The sequence below is a fragment of the Pseudochaenichthys georgianus genome, chromosome 12 (assembly GCF_902827115.2).
Source record: "Pseudochaenichthys georgianus chromosome 12, fPseGeo1.2, whole genome shotgun sequence".
Taxonomy (NCBI): Eukaryota; Metazoa; Chordata; class Actinopteri; order Perciformes; family Channichthyidae; genus Pseudochaenichthys; species Pseudochaenichthys georgianus.
Window position 1 is genome coordinate 25,093,853 of NC_047514.1, and position 23,899 is coordinate 25,117,751.

A 23,899-nucleotide genomic window follows, 5' to 3' on the forward strand; every position below is an offset into this window, starting at 1 on the left:
CGTCCCTGCCTCGAGGGCCGTACCAAATGGTCTCGCGGGCCGTATACGGCCCGGGGGCCGGAGGTTCCCCACCCCTGGTCTAGACCGACAATTTGTTGGAGCTGGAAGTGAACCGGATTCCGGAGCTAAGAGGCGGCGCCTCTTCGGTGTGAATGGGAAAAACCGGTACTTTTCAGGCTCCAGCTCCGAGCCGAAGCTGAAAACGCGTTGGTGTGAAAGGGGCATCAGACGCTCTTCCGTTTACGTGTTTAATAAAGAAAAACAATTGGACGGTAGATACACGGATTGAACATATTGCACTTTTTCCTTCACAGCCTTTAAATTATATTTTAAGAGCCTAGATTCTAATAAATGATGGAGTATTATTAAATGTTGTGCAACCCATCTATAAGTTAATTAATTACAAATTAGCTCCACATCATACACATTTACTAGCTGCAAAATTAAAGTGGTGTACTGTATGCATCAACAATTATAAATAAACCATGTAGGCAATATTATTCTTTAATTGGCCAATCGGCATGTTGGTTATAGTTGTAGAAGATGTTAGCATATTGACGCTTTTATTTTTACAGATTTTAGTGCAAGAATTTCACGTTTCTACACTCTGGTATTACTACTTTTACTTTCATAAATATCTGAGTACTTCTACCACATCTGGTAGCTTGTGACATCTGAAATAGTGGTCCAGCAAACCGGAAATGGTAAAAAAATAAATCACAACCGATGACGATTTGACTCCACCTCTGATGCCATTAGGCAACAGATGAGCATTGAGCAGCGGTACATGTTCTTTTTGGGCAGAGAAGAGCACAGCCATTGCCAGGGTGCCCTTAAAGGACTACTTTTGACTGTGTAATGGTTTTCAGGGTCTCGGTGCTTCCCTCTCTGCTCGCATCGTAGCCCCGGCCAGTGTTTTAAGCGGCTTCTTCATCCCAAAAGCCGCGTGTGTGTATTCTAGCTGGCAGCAGGACTTTCATCGCTATGGATGTGCTATGGATGGCACCGCCGCTGCTGCTGCTGTTTCCACTCCTGATGTTGACCAGCAGCACGTTTGTATTTTATTTCAAAAAGTTCTTTTACGTCGCCTGGATGATGGTGTTGGCGCTGCTTGCAATTCCCATGTGTTTCCTTAAAAGCGGGGGCAGAGACGTTGAAAACATGAGGTGAGTTTGTTTGCATAATAAATGTCGCTTGTCTGACAGCTAGCCGACGTTAGCTTGCGTGCTAGCTGGCTGGCTAGCAGCACTTTATAAGATGCTTGCAAGGCACCTTAAATGTCTTACTGACGTATAGTGTATGTTAAAATAACGACTGTGACTGACAAGGGAGCGTGTAGTCTACCATTATGTCTGAAATATGAAAAAATAAATAAAATATATATACATTTTTAATCATACATATGCTAACATTAGCGCCCTTAACACCTTGGTCTAAGGAACGTGTTAACGTTAGCTGGACACACGAATGCTAACATTTAACCTCACAGCGAGCCAAGTCTCGGCTTGTTTTTTTGTGAGTGAAACAATCCCTGCCTCAGATAACGGTAATTGCATTTGCAGTAAGAATGTTAACTTATCTTCCCTCCAGTCAAATATCTTGCCATAACAAGTTAGACGGGGGCGAGCACACTAGTCTGCCTAATGAATATCACAAGGCTGTCATTGTTTGGCTAGTTCTGGTATCATAGCTCCTTTTTCTTTAACTTGTGGTGGACATTTCTAGGCTACATCTGTTCACGAATTTTGAAAAATCAACTGATTTCAGTGTGTCTGTTAAAAAAACACAAATGCACTTTAAATATGCAATCCAACTCTATAGCCCTGCAACAAATCTTAGTGTTATGAAGCTTTTCATGTTGTGTTTTTCTTGAAAGTATATTAATGAGGTGTTTTCTTGAGGCTATAGTTAGTGGCAGTGGTCATGGGGTCATCCTTATGTGTCCCAGTTCTACTTTCCCTTAATATAGCACACAAGACACTTAACATATGTCTTGTGACTAAATTAGAGGACTAAATAACTCACATCAGCACACGGGTTTTCCCCAAACAGTAGGGGTGTAACGGTTCACAAACATTTCGGTTCGGTACGTACCTCGGTTTTTTGGTCACTGTTCGGTTCAGTACGTTTTCGGTACAGCAGAATTTTTTTTCACAAAACATATATATATATATATATTTTTTTTTATTATTATTAAACTGTGAATAATGTATTCACTCAAAATATAATAAAATAAACATTAAGGTGGAGCATTTCGATGAACTGAAATAATCTGTATTTGAACTTTACTGTACAAGTACTCACAAAACAAACTATTAGTTTTGGGTTTTTAATTATTATTAAACTGTGAATATTCACTCAAATACAAAATATAATCAAATGAACATTAAGGTGCAGCATTTCGATGAACTGAAATTATCTGTATTTGAACTGTACTGTACTAGTACCTAAGCAGCCAGTTTGACATTATGACTTGCTTGTCATTGTATTTTCATGTTGTTTAAAGAAAGATGAACTTGTCCACATTGCTTGCCGAAAGGGCAGATCTGCTGGCACTAGCAATGTCTCCTGCCGTGGAGAACACCCTCTCGCTAGGGACAGAGGTAGCAGATACAGCCAGGTAGCGCTTTGCTAACATGGCAACATGAGGATATTTGGCGTTTGTAATAGCTTTGGCTCGGTCTGAACTTGTTGCGAGTGGTGGAGGCTTAAATGCTAGTGGGAGTTGGGTTTACATTACATTGCATTTAGCTGACGCTTTTATCCAAAGCGACTTACAATAAGTACATTCGACCAGGAAGACACAACCTTGAGGAAAACAGAATCATATAAGAACATCAGGTTTCAAAGAGCCAAGCATTTCAAGTGCTGCTCAACTGGCTATAGATAAGCCAGTCCTTTATTAGTATATAAGTGCTCTGTTAGCAGTTCTTTGTTAGTCATTCTATCGCTCGAAGTGGAGTCGAAAGAGATGAGTTTTCAGTCTGCGCCGGAAGGTGTGTAAGCTTTCTGCGGTCCTGATTTCAATGGGGAGCTCATTCCACCATTTTGGAGCCAGGATAGCAAACCCACGTGTTTTTGCTGATGGGAACTTGGGTCCCCCTCGCAGCGAGGGTGCAGCGAGTCGTTTGGTTGATGCAGAGCGTAGTGCACGTGCTGGGGTGTACGGTGTAACCATGTCCTGGATGTAGGAAGGGCCAGATCCATTCGCAGCATGGTACGCATGGTTTGCACTTCAGTCTTTTTTCTTTTGGTACCGGTGATATTCACGTTCGGGTGATGCCTTTTCAAGAGTGTGCAAGTTTGATGTATTGCCAACCGCGTAACCAATGTTAGTTGAACAATGCCGACAAACAGCTTTGGTTTGGTCCACCTGTCTTTGTCCGTCATCCTTGTACGTAACTGCGAAACCGAAATGTTCCCAAACCGGAGACTTCAATGATGCTGGAGGATTTTCGAGCTCAACTTTATCTGCGTTCGCCATTAATTTTCGACAGTTCCTCAAATTACTGACTAAATTTGAACGCATCCCTCTGACCAGCTCTCATAGCATGCCCTCTCATCCAATGAAATGACTTGCTCGCTCTATGACGCGTTGAACACAATGGGAGCAAATTACTCAGAATGCTGCGACGCAGCTCCTGAGATTACTTCCAAGAAGTTGTTCACGTTCTCAATTTTTTTACGTTTAACGTTATATTCGTTCGGTACACTTCGGTACACACGTGTACCGAACCGAAGGGCCCGTACCGAATAATTTCGGTACGTGTACCGTTACACCCCTACCAAACAGTACTAAAGTAGCAGGAAGCATTGCATGTGTTCGGGACTTTTTTCTCTGCGGATTAATCCACATTTGGTGCTCCTGTGACTATTATATTCTTGGATTTTAAACCTGCAATAGCCTGAATTTTGACCTCTTGTTTGAAGCAGAAATAAGTAGTGAACCCAACATTACATATATGTACTTATTATATTCATTTAATGAACTTCCATACATCCAGAAGTTGGTATGGATGACCCCTTGACTACAGGTTGAATTTGTTATTTTATACCCGACAACTGATACCTGTCAGGATAGAAATGTAGTGTGCCTTCAGTGTCCACTTTGTTGCAGGGTTATTTCTGATGTTGTGGTTAAACCTACATAGATAGTGAGGACAGATTGCTGAACTCTTACCTTGAAGAGAGACATTTATTGTTATGTTTACATGTTACTTGTTAGACTTACATACTAAATACTGTGGACAATCCCCACAGGAGCAATTTGGGGTGAAGTGTCTCAGGGACATGCTGACTGCAGTGGGGTTTGAACCTGTGACCCCCTGATCCCAACACCAAGGCTCTACCCACTGCGCCACACGCCTCCTTACATGACAGATAGCACATTTCCCCCTGATTAGAGTTTGTTTACGGGATAGTTATGATGCACAATGCTTCCTCGCTCTGTCAGTTTTAACAGCAGACCTCACTGCCACGCTCTCTACTCTAGGAATAACCGTTTCACAGTCATGTTAGCTTTGGTGGTGGTGTCATGTTGCACCATTGAGCCACTCTGCCAGCTCAAAAGTTATCAGAACCTGTTGACCGTGACAAAGGAGAGTCAGACCTTGCCCAGTGAGTAAAAAGAGTTTTATGGATGCACATTTTACACCAGCCAGCCATAGCATAAAGAGTGCTTTCATTCATCCAGGACGGAGTCGCTTTTTCACAGACATTTCTTGTCCGATTGGTGCACAAAGACTTGAATTCTGGGGTTCACGACTTGCGTCACAGCTGACTTTGGGGACTTGAATGTAACACAGTAAACAATGGTTGGCCAGAACAGGCCTCTGGATGTGCAATTTGTGAAAGGCATCCATAGACGCTGAATGTTGTGCATGCATTCCCTGAAACACTCTTCTTGGTTTCTTGGTACTGTTTGTGCTACAGACGCTAAGTTTTACCTGTCACTTATACCCGTTTCCCACTTAAATTAGTACGTATTTAGAGGTTTTTTTAGACAACTCGCAAAAAAAGCCAATAGACTGCTTTCCCTTTGCCAGTAGACGAGTCTGCCTATCTATATTTGTTCTGATGTGTCAGCATTAAGGGTTAGTTAACAGTTCAAAGCAGGATTTGACAGTGGTTACTTTTTTAAAGCTGTTATTTATTCAGTCTCTCTTTTAGAGTTGGTGATTGTTAGAGAAATAGAAAGACATATTTGCTATAGCTTACATATTAATCAGGTAGGATCTTATTACAACAGATGAAAGGGCAGAGGCTCAGTTTCCATATTGTGAGTAGAGTATTATCATCAATGGGAAGCCACCAGTGTTGCTGTCAGTAACGTTGTCACTCTGGCTGTTGGATAACTGACCTTTAAAGCCTACATGGTAAACCACTCATTTTCATGTGCCTATCTTTCTGAATGAATGACTCTAACTGTGTCTTTGTGATCATGTGACCATGTCACTTTCCTGAACAGTTCTGGGACCTTTAGCACCTGAATTAGCCTCGACACTGGTATCTTTGTCGGTACAGTATTTTCAGGGATAACAGGAGGTCTGGCTGCCCTTTTAACCCCGAGCAGTCAGGATGTCTTGAATTAATGCTGGGAATAAATCAGCATCAATGGTGTTATGCTCTGAAGGAAAAGGGAATTATTTAGGGACTAATAATGAAATAAACCAAAGGTAAAGCTTAGTGGATTGACAATAAAAAGAATCCAACCGAACCAAGGCCATTTCATTCCCCTTGAGCAATCTTCCAATTGCTGCAACCATGGCTGAGTCATTGCATAACCAGTGGCTTTTGTATTAGACTGAATGTGTTGTGTTGAAAGATAACTCTAGAGACTGTATTCCTGTCAAAGGTTAAGTTATTTTACTATAGTTTACTAGTCAATATTATACTTAATGTGCAAGGTAAGCTTAAAGAGCCTGTGACACCATCCCAACAACTGTTGTGCAATGAAATATTGGTCTACTAGTAATCTCGAACCGTCAGTTTAAAAAAGAAAAAGCGATACCGTTCCGTTAAATATCAATAATTTCGAACATCGCGGGGAAATTCCTTCACTCATTTTGAAGTTTTGGGGGAAGCCGGAAGTGACGTCAATGCGGGAACGCTTCGAGAGCCAAACACGGACAAAGTGTGTATTACTGAGTTTGGGCACGTTAATAATGTTTTAATGAAGTTGACTACAGTATATTCATATTTGTCAGTGCTTTCATGTCAATTCGGCGGCATAAACATAGATGATCGTGGTGAAGATGATGATTACATTAGGATTAAAAATCGGGAGTAGAGCTGCTGAATTTCCTCCCGTCGGATGTGATATAAAAACAAATCGATTATTTTTGTGGTTGTAAACTCAAGTGGATGAAACTACATTTATTAGTGCTTTCATGTCAATTCGGCAAACATATGATACATTAAATGATCGTTTGTTTGAGCCGGTCTGCATTTCCTGATGAGAAAACAAACCGATGCTTTTTGTAGTTGTAGTACACCAACAACATGGATTAAACGTGTGTTTTTTTTACCACAATGTTGGGGAAATTAATGGATAAAATGCACGGATTATTATTATTATTCCCACTCCGATCGGGACACTAGGTCCACCGTTTCCCCGCAGCGAGGCTCCCCCCGTTGACAGTTTACGTGGGCTGGGTGCAGTGGCGGACTGGCCATCGGGACGAATCCCGATGGGCCGGTACCGAAGTGGGCCGGTCGGATAAGTCACCAGCACATCCCCCATAGGCGGCGCGTGAGGCTCAGGTTTGAGAAGGCTAAATAACTTCTTTTACCTGACGCTGCCCGCCTCCGGCGTCTATAGAAAAGAGATCCACTCAGTGTGCGGAGTTTAAATCTCTCAAGTCATATTACAGGATAAAGAAAATACAGTTTAAACTGCCGTATGCAGAGAAGACGCCGACGTGTCGCACTTATCATTCATATTACATCATCAATCAGATCATCGATCATAATATATCATATATTTCCTTATCTGAGTCAGCTTTTCCAGCCTCATCTGGCCGTGCAACACTCAGTGTCACAGACTGGATGCAGAAGTATTATTTAACACATTATGTTGACGAAACACTCGAGACAAATGTAATTAAAGTCAGATCCACTCGTGTCTTAGACGTGAACGCGCTCTCAGCTGGAGAGAGAAACCCTGGCTTGATTTACCGAGTTGATAACCAGCGTCGTCGGACCGCTTAGCGAGATCTCGTTTGTTAGTTTGTTTGTTACTCAAACATATCCAGGGTCTGTTGAACTGGCTTCGTAGTACAGGGCACAGGTGGCTCGCAGCGCTGAGGTCAAAGACACAGACATTATACATTATATTTGTATTTTACCAGGATGCAGTGACACAAATATTTACATATTTACATTTACTATACAGCACCCGCCGCCCCTGACATCCCCCGCTCCCCCCGTTGACAGCTTACTAGCGGTACCAAAGTGGGCCGGTCGAGAGTCCCGGGATGATTTTTAGTCCCATTCCACCACTGGCTACATGACCATATGATCGCCCATATTGACGCACCTCATTCCTAAACTTAGAAGATACAACATAAACCGATCCTTCAGCCTCATATGAGCTCTCAGACACGTTCAACATTAACCTGTCATCGCTGTCTGAGCTTGCTGCTGTGTGCGCCGTCGTGCGTTTACATCTGACTGTATATATATAAAGGTTTACATGCAGAAGCTGGGATCCTGGACGGTGCAGCTGGAGCGCTGTGTCCGCAATGACGTCACCCATCATTTGGCGGGACTTGAAGAATCCCCGAGAAGATCCAGGAAATTGTCAACATTGAAGGCAGATTAATGGTTATCAAAGTACAAATATCCAAAATCAGTTCAGTAACGGTTTTCAAGGGGACAATATGTACTCAAATTGATGGGTTTGGATGATGGGGGGAAAACCGTGTCACAGGCTCTTTAAGTGTCAAGGGAGAGTCACAAGGTAACGAGCCCAGGTGATGCATTCAGGAGCTTCTTGTATCTTTGATTGCCATTGTGAGCTTTGACTCATAGATCAGTGACCAGTGACCACAGTATCAGATAACTGCAAATCCCCGATCCCCTGATCCATAGCTCCATAGCTCCACAGCCGTTCAGCCGTACAGTATCTACAAAAAGTCTTTATGTCCAGGAAAATGTTCTCCTTGGTCTAGTTTGATAACCAGCTCTGGCATGAGGGGGAAACAAAGGCTTTTATAAGTGGCTTTGCTTTTTTTAATCCCATAATTATCGGGAGCATAACCAAAGAAAATTAGCACAGCAAGAGCCTTTAATTAATCCTTTCATTTTCTTTAATTTGCGAAAGCATATTGAAAAAGGTTGATTAGTTTTTACACATTGCTGTTGTAAACTGTCAATAAACATGGAGCCCACTATTTTTTATTATAACAGTTATTATTACATTATTGCCATCATTATTTCAAGGTTGTAAAGCATGAGTTCCAAGTTAACAAAGATAAAGGCAAAGTCTAAGATTGTAGACCGTAAGTTACAAGAAAATTGGGAGAAGGCATTTTTAAAACTAGAGCTTATTACATGAACAACATGAGGGAGTTTGAGAGAAGGGATGTGATTCACTGATGAGGAACGGACATGAGGTATTTTTTTGAAGAAGATGAGACATACGATGGTGAGTTACTCTTCTATTTTCCCTCAGAGGGAAGGTCGAAATAATGGTGTAACCGAAGTCTGTTTTGGTTTGGTGCACGTGCAAAACAGCTCATTTGTTTTCTAAAAAGGTGTGGTTCAATTTTGAATAGGAACATTCTTTCCTCTGAAAAGCATCACCTGGATTAGACAGAGTTTTGCCTGTATGATCATGTTATAATTGACAATTGCAAAGATGGCATATCTAACATAAAAAATTCAAACTTTGTATTTGTATCTTCCTAAATGCTATGGGCTAAGATGAACTCCAAAGCTACCTTAAGTGCCTCATATTCCTCATTGTCATTTGCCAATTTTTAAATCAACTCAGTCCTCAAACCTTAAAGGTCTCCTATCATACAGAATGCACTTTTTGATGTCTTGAATACACATGTGTCCCCTGTGTGTCAGGGAGCTCACAAAGTGTCAGAAAACAAAACCCTCTCTTTTCCTCCGTACCCAAATCTCTAAAAACGGGGAACGACGGAGCTGATCCAGATTTGCGTCGGATATGACGTAACATCGGAAATGTGGACCCACGGCACTATCAGAAACGTTGCTATCAGAAACAATGCCCGACGTGTTTTATTATTAGCAAGCATCGCTAACACTCAGAGCTAACCTGTACTGGAGAGAGTATGTGTAAAAAAAAAAAAGCAGGAAATAAAAAAAGGAACTCACCTTGTGGTAAACCTGCAAGAGAAAAAGCATTTGAGCTCCATACTGTTTTTAGAAATAATCCGTGATGTGGTATTTATGATATGGCGTTTCATCACGGCAGCATTTAGCTGTGTCTCGTAGAATTGTGAGCAGGCACAAGCTCCCCCTCCTCTCCTTTTTAAGCTAAGGACCCCAAACCTGCAGTTCTCCAACAGGGCTGAAACAGAGGGATATATGAGGAATGTCTAAAATGCAGGATTTGGTATTTTGACATGTTTTTTGTATATTTTTGTATATCTGAGACCCATAATATGCCTACAAATTGCATAATAGGAGACCTTTAAGATAAAACACTAAGTGTAACAGTAATTTTACAGCAGTTTTGTACAATTGTATTCCACTGCTACCTTGGTGACAAGAGGGTGATTTTCAAATAAAGGCTAAGAAATAGAGTGCTCAATTACTGGTAATGTGGAGTTGGCCTGGACATAAAATGCCAAGGCCTTCCTTTCATCATAACACATCAACAAGAGATTTTACATTCATTTGAAAATAATAGCCCTTTTGATTTTGGTCTGAAGTTTGTACAGAATATCAGTATGCCAAACGACACCCTCTGTCTTTAGACCCTCACATCGTACAAGGAAACACTTCCAGAGAAAACCCACAGTTTAAAGGGAACATGGGAGAAACCTCAGGGAGAGCAGCATATCCCTCTCCCAGGACGGACAGACGTGCAATAGATGCCGTGTGTAAATTGAAAAGATAATACATTTGCAACATAGCTAGTCCAAATGTTTGGAAATGCATGTGTCTATAATAAGGAGATGAATCCACGAGGATGTCAACAAATCCTGTTGTCCAGATTTCAGAGTTTTTATCTTCTTTGTCACTACAAAGTTCAAGTGTGGTTTGTTCCTGAAGATAAGCCCTAACAGGAAAAGTCAGTGTGAAAATCTGTGTTTCCAATGTCATTGGGCTAAGGAATAGTTAACCTGCACACTGTTCTTAAAGCTTCATAATGTATCTTGATATTTACATTCGATCAAATGCCTGTCTGTGATGTGTAAGTGTCACTCATTGTACCAAATCACATAGAGAGAAGTCCAGCCAAATAATGGCTAAATGCAGCATCAATATGTTTCATTATGTTGGTAGGAGTTACAAATAGACATTGATTAGTTGATGTATTCACAATATAGACTATATATAGACAATAAAAGTACTCAGATCTTCTACTTGATTAAAAGTAGAAGTACTCAGATCTTGTACTTGAGTAAAAGTAGAAGTACTCAGATATTGTACTTGAGTAAAAGTAGAAGTACTCAAATATTGTACTTGAGTAAAAGTAGAAGTACCAGAATGTAGAACAATCCTGCAATCAAAATGTTCCTCAAATAAAAGTAGCCTACAAAAGTATTATCATCAAAATATAGTGAAAGTAGCGACAGTAAAAGTAGTCATTGTGCAGATTGGTCCATTTCAGAATAATATATATATGATATGTTTTATAATGATTGATCATGAAAGTGTTCTCAAAGCTGGTAAAGGTGCAGCTAGTCTGAATGACTTTGTAGACTGCAGGGTAGCTTGTGGATTTACTCCAGGTGGAACTAAAGTCTGATTTAACACTTGATTATATTTCACATCATTCATCCACATCTGTGAAGTCACTAAAGGGATTAAATATCATTTACCTCTGAACTGTAGAGGAGAAGAAGAACAAAGTAGCAAAACATTGAAATACTTAAATAAAGTACAAGTATCTCAAAATTGTACCCAAGTATTGTACTTGAGTTTATGAACTTACCACTGGCTATACAGATAGAAAGACTACGCCTTGCACAGAGGCATGAAAATACATTTTCAAAATGCTCAACAGTGCTGCCAAAATTATAAACTGACTGCTACACAATTAAAATAAATGCTTTTATACATTTGTATTAGATGTGACTCTTTGGCGTTTCTGTTATTATTACCTGCTGCTTTAGTTGTTCTGACTGCTAAAATCCTCTGTAATTCCTCATTTTAAAGCCGATATTCCGTGGGGTTGGGGGGCTCGGATCCTTGTCACCTTTTTCATGCCTGATGAGTTTGCATCCCTGTTATTATTTAACAGGCTTTCTACAGCCTACTGTTTCCTCCAACATTGGTCCTGGGTTAATAATATGTAGCCCATGCTGCACATGCAGTAACCTATACTTATTCTGGACTGTAATGACCTCTTTCCCCCCCCAGGCTTATCCGCTCCTTGGTTCGTCATGTCAAGTATTTCCTGGGTCTCCGGTTTGATGTGAGCGGCTGGGAACATCTGCAGACCGAGGGTCCCTACGTCATCATCTCCAACCACCAGAGCTCCCTGGATGTTTTGGGTGGGTGCTGTGCTTCATTTATGTATGAAGATGGATATGTATTTCATTCTCAAAACAACAGTTTAGTTTCTGTTGCTCTACAGCTTGCAGAAAACTTGCAAAGCATCCAGTCCATAGATTTTCAGATATGAATTAAATCAAAAACGGATGCTAATTGCTGACTTTAAGTTATTCCTTATAGTTTTCTTGCAGTTAAGATGGTATAAAAAGAGCTATGATTCCTACATTGTCAAACCAGTATAAGCAAACCTTGAAACTGAAACACTTTCCAAACATAAATTAAGGTAGCTTCAACATTGGAACTTGTCATATTAATGGTTTTCCTGTACAATGTCAGAACAGTCATAGTTCTTTTTTTTTAGGAAGGAAATGGTGCTGAAAGTTTTAGAAATGCAGCAATCTCATCTATTTTGAAATGTTTGTGTTGGTTCATCATGACGCAAGATGGTTGTGCAGATGGCAGCTATTCCTCTGCACTCATTTTAGTTTTTCTTAATTTGGTCTCACGTCCTCCGCTTCGATCTCAGTGCTGCATTTGATACTATCGACCATGGTATCTTATTGCAAAGACTAGAGCACTTAGTTGTCATACAGGGAACTGCTTTAGGCTGGTTTAGGTCCTATCTATCTGAACGCTCTCAGTTTGTACATGTGAACGATGAATCTTCCACGCAAACCAAAGTTAGCCATGGAGTGCCACAGGGCTCAGTGCTCGGACCTATTTTGTTCACATTATATATGCTTCCGCTAGGCAATATTATAAGGAATCATTCTGTACATTTTCATTGTTATGCGGATGATACTCAACTATATTTAACTATTGGGAATCTTGCGTCATGAAATACTGCCTGCTTAGAGTGCACTGCTGACCTGGATGAGCTCACTGCTGAGTCACACAGGAAGCCATCCCCTCACACTGCAGACAATGAACAACTGGCTGATGACCTGCATGTGTTTCACTGTAGGGTGAATGGGCTCGAGCACAAACCCCTCATCATCTCAAGCGTGTATACGTGCATTCTCATCCAGATATTTCTGTGCACAGATTCCATTTCTGCATAAAAAAACTGCACAAAATAACAACAAATATTGCATTATTAGGCTTGGTTGAGGTTATGAAGTTGGTTTAAAATAAAAGCAACATTTGAAAAAGGGCAATGGAACCATAAATAATGTGGAACCTGAAGCATTTGTCTTTATAGTCAAGTGAAGCCTACTCTTTGTCGAAGATACAAACTAAATATCCTCTTCATAGCTTCACACAGATCTGATGTAACCTTTCACACATGAATTCATGACAGTGTTTGTGATCACAGAGAGCCGGATTGTCTCTGACAGCTGCATGGACAGATCCTGTTTACATTTGCCGTTAGTCACAATCTCGTTCGGCAACCAAATAAGGACTACTGTAGACATCATCTGTGCTTCCATGCCTCATCGACTAAATACCTAAACAATCTGGTGCATACCCTTTTTGAATAGAATAATAAAGCCCCATCCAAAGTCCTCTTTCCTACACATGTCCTGATGTCGGTGCTCAGGCAGGCTGCAGAGTAGGTTAACAACAGTCCTGCAGAAACTGGGACAAATGTAAAATGATACAGCTTTGTGCTGACAAAGGGTGTTAGACAAAAAGGAGAATGAATTCAGCCGAGTGCCGTGCAACCACAGGAATTACAACACCTTTACAAACACACGCATTCATCTATTTATTCTGTGTAAACCTGGTATTTCTGCATAGAGAAAGATAAGCTTAGGCTACACCTACAATATACGTTTTATACTTTATACAGATTCCAGATTTCCAACAACGACATATTTTTGTCAAGTTAAAATAAAGACTGATGTATACAAAATTCCTAATAATTCTTTATCTTAAAAATTATATATTTGTTGTCATTTAGCCTTTTCAACAATACACATGTTAAAGTGATTCCTATTCTCCGCACATAAAGGGATTCATGCAGCTTCATTACTGGGGCATTCTAGCAGCAATTAAACAGCACCATGAATTACATAAATATAACAACCAACTATCCGGCCCATTTTTTTATGGTGATGACGTTATGAAATATGACAACAGACATTCACAGCTGATCTTCGGGGTTAGTCTCATTATTTGTCTATGACTCAATGAGCACTGCCTCATTCCTCTTTATCCTGAATCTGCGAGGACTCTGGCTGTGCTGAGCAGAGGAATAGTTTCTCTCCACCAGTTCCTGGGAGAGTGTTTCTGTGCCGCTGAGTGAGGAGGGAAGGCTGGAGGCCAAGGAGGTGACAGCAGGGGAGAACAAGGCATTTAATTAGTGCTGAGGAGACTCTGCAGGAGTCTGCTTGGCGTCTTGGTTGCCATGGGAGCAGCTACACCCAGCCAGTATTAGCTGATTCTCCTCCAGCAATGTGATAACAGCGCGAGGACCTGAGATCCTTCACCTCTGCAGCTCCGATTCAAGCTCCCTTTTTGAGTTAATGTTGGTTCTGTCTGCTGTGTCTTCTCCCCTCAAGCTTCAACTCATATACTTGCTGTGTACCATCCTTTGATTTTCTCTAATATTGTGTGTGATATCTTTCATTATTCTTATCTGCTGACGGCCACTCTGCTTGTCTGGCTTTATAATGGAAGTCCTTTTCAAGGAGATAACTCCCAATTAAAGGTCCCATCATATATCAAAGTACACCCTGTAGTGAGTAAAACTCCAACACAGAAAAGACGTGTCTATGCTGCCCCAGAACGCCTCTTTGGAGATTTTTCTTTTTCCATTTTCTTCTTCCGGGGCCTATTAGCGTCACTAAGTCCAAATGGACCAATTGGCACACAGCTATAGAACAATAGCGGACAGTGTGAGGTGGATTTCCAGCTGTGTTTCTCTGGATGCTGGATATAGACCAAGTGCCATGCCAGCGAGACACCGCGGAGCTCAGGCTGAGCCCCGTTGTGTCCGCTGGCATGGCACTCAGACCCCACGCAGCAACCAGGAAACAACACCATGGTTGCGGTCGATTAGTCCATTTAGCTTCGGAACCTTCCTAAAGGAGTGAAATGACCCGGAAGTACCTCAGTGGCAGCCATGATAAGTGCCGTTCGAATTCTCTAGTCTAGATGATAGGAAAGGAGGTTTTAAACTTCCTTTATAACCTCCTTTAGCTTAGACCAGTGTTTCTCAAACTTTTTCATACCAAGGACCACTTAACCAATAAAAAAAACACTCGCGGACCACCTAACTCCACAAATATCCAAAAACACATCGTTTTTTAAAAATTGCCTGAAAATGGTACAAACAAGTGGCCACAGGTGTGATGAAGGTGTTTATCTGGGCTATATCATGCAATCGAAAGTGCAACTTAAGCTCGCTCCATTGCGGAGATATTCCCGCGAGAGTGCGGAAAACTTAAATGTATTTATTTATTTAAAATGTGAAATGTTACCAATATACTCACGGACCACTAGGGGGCGCTCACGGACCAACAGTGGTCCGCGGACCACACTTTGAGAAGCACTGGCTTAGACCTTCCTTTATGAAAGGAGAGGAGAAAGTGCTGCCCCACAATGCCTTGCGGCCGCAGCATTTGCCGTCACACAACAGTCGACCGTTCACGGAAACAACCGATTATGACCGAGAAATTATATCATGAAAGTTACGGTGCTTATTAAGCATTTTAAAACGTATGTGGTAAGTTGCCAAAGTGCTTTGTTCTGAACGTTCATCAGTATTATAATCAAAAAGAGAAATATGAACGTTAGTTTTTACTGAAATGATCAAATAAAGTCAACATTTCACTGAGCTGTGTGAGGTTTGTTAAACTTTGAAAATATATTTGAATAGTGATATACACAGTGATAGATGTTAAGGACTAACGTTTATAATAAATACATTTGTATTTATTTTAAGATCTTCAGAATCCGAAACAGGTTTATTGCCAGGTAGGTTCACACATACTAAGAATTTGACTTGATGTCATGGTGCACACATAAAATATAAAAAAAACAAGGAATCTAATATAAAACACAAAATCTTTTACACCGTAATAAACTACAGTTAAATAGCAATACAAATTAAATAAAGCAGGAATTTACATGGAAATAGAATGCTATGAATGAATTTTAGAATATAAACTATGAAATGTGAAATAATAAGAATATGTGTAGAAAGGAGTATGAACATTGTGTGCATTAATGTAATGCATATAGACTATGATGTGGCAGAGGTAAAGTGTCAGTGGGGGGGCCGGGCCTGGTTTAAGAGGCCGGTAGCGGAGGGGAAGAAACTGTTCAGGTGGCGAGAGGTGTTGGTCCGGATGGAGCGCAGCCTCCTGCCAGAGGGGAGGGGGGTGAACAGTTTGTGTCCAGGGTGGGAGGGCTCGGTCACCATCTCCCCTGCCCGCCTCAGGGTCCTGGAGGCATGCAGGTGGTGGAGGGATGGCAGATTGCAGCCGATCGCCTTATCTGCAGAGCGGATGACACGCTGCAGCCTGCCCTTATGCTTGGCTGTGACGTACCAGATGGTGATGTAGAAGTTATTCACAGCAGTTACTGGGGAGTCACACAGAGTGATGGGGCTGCGTTCATCCTGAAGTCCACGACCATCTCCACTGTTTTTAGGGCGTTGAGCTCCAGGTGGTTTTCCCCACACCAGGTCACCAGATGGTCCATCTCCCACCTGTAGGCAGACTCGTCTCCACCAGAGATGAGTCCGATGAGGGTGGTGTCGTCTGAACTTCAGTAGCGTGACAGACTGGTGACTGGAGGTGCAGCTGTTGGTGGACAGGGAGAAGAGCAGAGGGGAAAGAACACAGCCTTGAGGGGAACCGGTGCTGATGGTCCGGGGGTCAGAGACGTGTTTCCCCAGCCTCACGTGCTGCTTCCTGTCAGACAGGAAGTATGTGATCCACCTGCAGGTGGAGTCGGGCACGTGCAGCTGGGAGAGCTTGTCCTGCAGCACAGCCGGGATGATGGTGTTGAAGGCGGAGCTGAAGTCCACAAACAGGATCCTGGCATAGAAGTTTCCTGGTGTGTCCAGGTGCTGGAGGAGGAAGTGAAGGGCCATGTTGACAGCGTCGTCCACAGACCTGTTGGCTCTGTAGGTGAACTGCAGGGGGTCCAGGAGGGGGTCTGTGATGGATTTCAGGTGGGACAGGACAAGGCGCTCAAAGGACTTCATAACCAGAGGTCAGGGCGACGGGTCTGTAGTCATTTAATCCTGTGATCCTTGTTTTCTTGGGAACCGAGACTTTCCACGGACATGTTGACCGGCGAAAAAAATGTTAACGGAAACTCTGCCGCGCGGTTCCCTCGTCCCTTGGGAGAGGTGGGTGATTTTCATCTTTACAGCAGGAGCACACGCCGTCCACCGCGGAGAAAAAACAGAAGGGCAACCATGGCATGGTCTTCTTTGCTGCTTTTGGTGTATTTTGTGGCGGCAGCAGCGCCACTTACAGGCCTGGCATATGTACTACAGCGTTTCCACGGTGTCGTGTGAACTGACACGTTAAATGAATCGAATGCGTGTGAACGGAAGACTTTTTTGAAAACGCACACTGTGCATAAATGCAAATGTTCCCGTGTGAGCAGCACCTGAAGCTGTTGAGGTGTCATGGGGGATGGTGTCAGGACTGAACTCTTTGCTTTCAAATCTGCAGTAGAACTGATTCAGATCGTTTGCAAGGCGTCGGTCGTTCATGGAGAGGGAGGCTTTTGGCAGTTTGTGTAAAGGCTGCTCGCTACACACCAACCTGAGACCAAAAAACGCATACCGAAGGCTTATCGCCACTCCTAAACGCCTCCTCCTTTGCAATCTTAGCTGTTTCAGTTGAAAAATATAATATCACGATCTTTTTCAAGCAGTATCACGATAGACGATATTTATCATGATATTTTTTCATGTCGGTTATTATGGTTATTTTTCAAGTTACTTAACAGTACAACCACCTACAAGGTAACAAAAACTAAAATAAAAAGGAGTCACAGACCAAAATACCATTTCAAGCTGGTTTTAATTTTGCAATGAATCCCTGAATTAACAATTCAACAGGAATTTTGATATGGCTTCCTCAGTGTTCAAGTAAGTAGGCCTACACCCTACACAACAAACGTTAACACTGGTTTCTTCACCAAGTAAATGCACTCTCTTGCTAAATAAGGCACAGTTTCTCAGTATAAAAATTCACTTTCTGTTTTAGGTAGCACTAGCAGTGATGTAACATCAATAAACATGAAAAGGAGAGTAAAACATAACTAAGTAAAACATAAAACATCAATGAGGAAAAATCAGTGCCAAACAATTAAAATGTAAACTTTAGACTTGAAGTGCAATCAAAGACTTTAACATAACTGAACATCTGTTTCAAAAGGGAAAAACAATATAAATACCTTATTGATAAAATAAAATATAAGCCAACATAATAAACCAAGACAATAAATGAAGTGCAATACTGTCTGAATCCTGACTAGACAGCTTGGGTTTTACTAACCGTTATCAGTATTTAGTTACTTCGGCATCATTTTGAAACGTGTATTACAATTAAATCACGATAAAATAGGTTAATTTTGTCGTAGTTGGTTTCCACCACAGTATTTACATGGATATAAGCCCCGCCCCCTCTCCAGCGTGTCCTGTTTGAATGACAGGAGTAAACACAGCTGACAGCCGCGGTGAAACTCCAGCGGTTAGGGTGAAAATATTCGCATTGGGTCCGTTGTGAACGCAGCATAACGCAGTTCAGAAACCACTGTTCTGACGCTTTTAAACCAACTTCGAGATTTTAACAGTATCAGGGGCACGCAGGCCATGGTGGACAATTATTTTCGGGGCTTCATGTGAAAATCCTACCCTGGTGCACTATCACGATAGATATGATATCTCTGAAAAGGCATATCGTGGAGACCTAATATCGTCTCGACGATATATATTGTCATATCGCCCACCCCTAATGCTGTCTCACTGAAACTTGGTTGAGACATGAAGAATATGTCAGCATAAATGAGGCCACTCCACCCAGCCATATCAATACTCATATTGCCCGAGGCACAGGCCGAGGAGGTGGAGTTGCAGCAATCTTTGACTCAAGTTTACTTATCAATACTAAACCAAAATTAAATTATACCTCCTTTGAAAGTCTCGTTTTTAGTCTTACCAGTGGCGGTGCCAGAGTATTTTTGTTGGGTAATCTATGGTAGGGCTAACCCATACTGTGGTGGGGCTCAAGTCAGTATTTGTAATGTAATTACATACACGCTATATCGCACCCCTTGACAGTGAAATGCCACGAGTGAGGCTTTTATTAGCTTTTAATAGTCTCCTTTTATCAGCTAAATTACATCGAGAGCAACATGTGTGAGTTAAACAATACAATAGGCTATTCTGCTAATTCCACGTTGTTACAACATGCTACGCAGCGGCAGAAACAAGAAAAGTTGGCATATAGAATTGACACAGAGAGGGAGAGGGAGAGAGACAGACACAGCACACAGGTGGCCTGTGTCTCTGTATTGTCATACATATTGCAAAATATATTCAAAACTCACTATTCACTCTTCAGGTGGGTCGTGTGACTCTGGCACCTGTTCGACTTGTACCTCAATGCGAAGGCATTTAAGAACAAATCTATCCATCCGAAATATACAATTAATCCTAGAAGTTCTGCTGTCTGTCGGCAATTTACTTGGCGCGAGTTTGGGGACTTTTCACTGTGAACGTGACGTATCGGTAATGCATGACGCAGCAGACCCGAGCAGACCCAATGTTTCGTTGCTCTGATTGGCTGTAGGTCTAATCAAATTGCATTTGGAGGCATTTTGATCTGACCGCGGCTGCGCTGATATTATAACGCGAGAGAATGTCCACACCTTTTAGTGTATATAACTCCCCCACTACTTAGACTATTCCTTGCACCCCTCTAGCATAAGCCTGAATGGTCTCAACCATATTGAGTCAGTAACGTGCACTTGTTATTACAGCAGGATCAGTTTGTGTGTTGTGGACACGACCGGTGGATTTTCGCAATCCGTGTTGTCAACATGCTTACTTTAACATACTTTTTCATGGTCGGGCTAAGGTAGGGCTAAGCCATTTCTTGGTATGGCTATAGCCTACCCCAGCCATACCCTGGCGCCGCCACTGAGTCTTACGCATCCGACCTGGAAAACTTTGCAGCCAATCTTATTTGTTACAGTGTATCGTGCACCAGGTCCTTATTCAGAATTCTTATCGGAATTCTCTGAGTTTTTATCAACTTTGGTTCTTAAAACAGACAAAGTAATTATCGTAGGTGACTTTAATATTCATGTTGACGATGATAAAAATAGCCTTACTGTTGCATTTAACTCTATATTAGATTCTGTTGGTTTCTGTCAGAGTGTAAATAAACCAACCCACTGCTATAATCACACTCTCAACCTTGTTCTGACTTATGGTATTGAAATTGAGCAACTATTAGTCGAACCGCATAATCCTGCTTTATCCGACCACTTCTTAGTAACTTTTGAAGTACTGTTACTAGACTACAAAGCATTAGTCAAAACCTCCTGCAGCAGAAACCTATCTGTTAGTGCTATAGCCACATTTAAGGAAGAGATTCCACCAATACTTAACTCGATAGCATGTCTGCATGTAGGGGAGGAAACAATACAAAATGTACACCACCCCAAATTGATCATGTTGTTGATAGTGCTACAGATGTGCTGCGAATAAAATTAGACTCTGTGTCTCCTTTTGAAAAAGAAGAAAATAAAACATAGATTAGCTCCATGGCATAATGCCGAAACCCGCAAAAGTCGAGACAATTTGAAAGGATATGGCCAGTGTTTCCCCTATATACAAATAGTGGCGGCGCAGCGCCGCTGCTGAAATGTGCACGCCGCTGCTAGGGGGCGCCAGCCAGTACCCAAAAAATAATAATAAGTGGAGACCCTTTTTCATTTTTGATTTGTTATGTGGATTTGTAGTATTTTTGTTACTGTATGTTCAATAAAAGGTGTATTTTTGCTAAATGTTGAGACATTGCCACTATGTACTAGGCAGGGCCGATTTTTGGTATTAACAGGCGGTCGCCTTGGGCGCCAGATCTGGGGGGCGATGCACTGGTAGCTCTGGGAGGGAAAAAACATTTTTGACCGTTGGCGCTCATCCAAATTGTCGGCCTTGATGTAACAACATTCATAATTAAGTAAATGTAACACCCTTTTCATCCCGGTTACACTTTTCATTTGCCCTGTACGATGGGCGCTGTAAGTGATGAAAGTTGGGGATGTTGGCTTATCAGGCGCCCGCAGCTCACAGCCAAAGTGCGAGCGTGGGAGCCAGCGAGGGAGAGGGAGCACCGGTACCGGCGCTGTTGTTATTAGAATCTAGTGCTCGTAGCGCTAACGGATATAAGAACTAGATGTTTCTACAACCAGGGTGGAGGAGAGCTCTCCTGTCAGACTGAGAGGCTCAGTGAGTTAAAGGACTCTCTGAGTGTTTAGATAAGTTAATTTTAGTCTAAGTTATCTCAGTGGGTCTCAAACGTTTTGACCACAAATTATGTAAACACATATTTCCAAGGCACTCCTTTATAATTATTAGGATAAATAAAAACAGGTTTGAAATCATTCCAATGTATACTATAGGACCAACCTGATCTCACCAGAATGCGTGACTCCACCACGACTCCTTAACACCACAATGCGTGGTGGAGTCACGAACTTTGTTACATTTGCGTGTCGGCACCACGCAAACAACCCCAATGTAAAGTGAATGAGGCTCCTTTGTCGTGGTGCACACACGCATTTCTACAACGTCCCGCAGTGAGCTTTTATTCTATACAACGTTTTTTAAATCTACTTTATAGCGTGTAGTAACTCACGGGAGGCTTCTTTTATTTTATTTGTATTCATAATTATTTTTATTTTTCGTCAGAATGTAAAAATTACATTAGTTACGAATTTGTGTTCTCAAAAAACAGTGCATTGTGTGTAATGCAACTGTGATTTTTATTAAATTAGTTTGTTTTTAAGGAAGGCCAGAGCTTCAGCTGTGTCAAATAGATTGTTCCCTTTAGTTAACGTTATTTAAAAGATAATTATCATGTCTTGTATTACGAGCGTCCATTCCCATTGGATAACGGAGAATTTTACACCCGGAAGTAAGTAGCCTATTCTCCTTACTGTCGATTGATTTTACAGTGATATCTGCACTACTCATCGACTAAAAAACACCAAATTGTCCTTGTTAATTACACAACATTGATTGGTTTGAATTGTGTGCAATGCTTTTGTATTTTCCCCCTTCGATTCGGAGAAACAAATATTTTTTCGGGAGTTTTTGGACGGCAGAAGACACTACACTACCCAGAATCCTCAGCTATCGTTTGGGACTACACCATGAACCCCGTGATCAGCCCTCAAGCTCTTTGATTGGTTGACCTCCAACTGCATTCCATATGAAAAAAAAGTTTCGTAAAAGAGAAAATCATACTTTATTCAGCAGTGCTTGCTTTACTCTTTGATAGTCATCACATGAATGCATTGTAATAAATGGTTTGGCTGCATTAAATATTACACATCTGTCTTAGTTATTTATTTATCTCCAGAGATCGGGCATCAGCATAGACTGGAAACTATTCTTTTACCGTTCTGTTTTAATTTCACAATAAAGTTAGTAATATTTTGTTTTGATATTATTGTTTTTATTAACTACTAGACGACTGGGTCATGTTAAGACCATCTTTTTTTGGTTGCTATGGATTTTTTCCATCGCTTTTGTGTTACAAATATCAAAACAATAACAACATAATATTCGTCGTAAACTAAACCGGAAACAGCAGTATATTTTATTTTGTTAACACTGTAAACTTGACAGCCTTTTAACCTATGCTTTTAACCCAAACCACCTACTGGTTAAAGCACGTTATTACACGTTTAGAGTAATTGCAATGCAGGAAGATTGTGTTGCTTTTTAATGACTGTTTAAAATGCCTTTTTCTTAATGTCTTTCATTTTTGTAACGCACTTTTGAATGTGTTATATTTTATGAAAACATTCAAATATTAAGAGTACATACAAAATAGTGGGAAAGTAGAAGGTCAATTATATAAATATAGAATAGAAAATATCAAGAAGATACTCAAATGATATCTAGAGTAAAACAGTTTAGTGCCTGATAGGAGGATGTGCTAACTAATAAGGCTTTATTTAAAGAAATGTGCAGAATACGACAGTGTAATGGTGGAAGTACACACATTGATAGATGTCTTGTAATGCACTGTTGATGAACCTGTGACCTAAGTTTGTCATTCATTGCATAACTACGCTATTGTGTATATGATATGTCAATAAACCTTAGAAAATCTTGAAATCTTGAAAGGGATGTGCAAAATAGCAATTATATACAGTCTTTAATGAACTATTAGAGAATAACGAGTAATGAATATGCTTTAAACGGATCTGCAGATAAATATTTAGTCTTCTCAAGCAACCAACTATCAAATATCTCGCCTGATTGTTGGCACTTGACAATCACCTTCACTGAATTTCATTCAGGTGTAACTAAAGTCTGATTTAAGGCTTGTTTATATTTCACATCATTAATCCAAATCTGTAAAGTAACTAAAATAAATGTAGTGGAGTAAAAATACCAGGTTAACCTTAAAGAAAGCCCTCAGGATTATAAAAGACCACCATCACCCCAGCCACAAACGGTTCTGTCTGCTGCAGTCTGGCAGGCGGTACCACAGCATTCGGACTAAAACCACCAGACACAGAGACAGCTTCATCCCACAGGCCAGAAGACTATTAAACACCTGCACTTAGAAATAACATTCATCTGGCTGCTACTTAGAAATTATTTATCTAATATATCATATTCCAATCACTTGTATATAGACTCTTATTGCACTATTTCACAATTTGTTCTGTGTATCTGTTTTATTGCGTAGCACTGTTGGAGGAGCCTGTGACCTAAGGGGGGGAGGGGGGTAGGACACGTTCGATTCCTGTTTTGAATAGTGTGCCGTCGATGGGTTTCATTCCATTTCAAAGTCCTTTTGGACGCTCTGTGTGTAAACGTCGCGCATCCAATCACAGAGGTTGAGGACTGATCACGGGGTTTGTCAAGCTAAGCACATGGTGTAGTTCCAAACGATAGCTGAGGATTCTGGGTAGTGTAGTGTCTTCGGCTATCCTAAAACGCCGAAAAAATATTTGTTTCTCCAAATCGAAGGGGGAAAAT

At 41.2% G+C, this 23,899-nt stretch overlaps 1 protein-coding gene across 1 annotated transcript in view; it reads left to right on the plus strand.

Moving 5' to 3' along the window:
- Positions 1–753: 753 nt before the first annotated feature.
- agpat2 (1-acylglycerol-3-phosphate O-acyltransferase 2 (lysophosphatidic acid acyltransferase, beta)) overlaps positions 754–23,899 on the plus strand; it is a 36,181-nt gene continuing 13,035 nt past the window's right edge. Inside the window, exons 1-2 of the mRNA XM_034096062.2 lie at positions 754–1,166; positions 11,563–11,696. Coding sequence (XP_033951953.1) covers positions 985–1,166; positions 11,563–11,696 — 316 coding nt within the window. The 5' untranslated portion in view covers positions 754–984. The remainder of the gene's footprint in view (positions 1,167–11,562; positions 11,697–23,899) is intronic.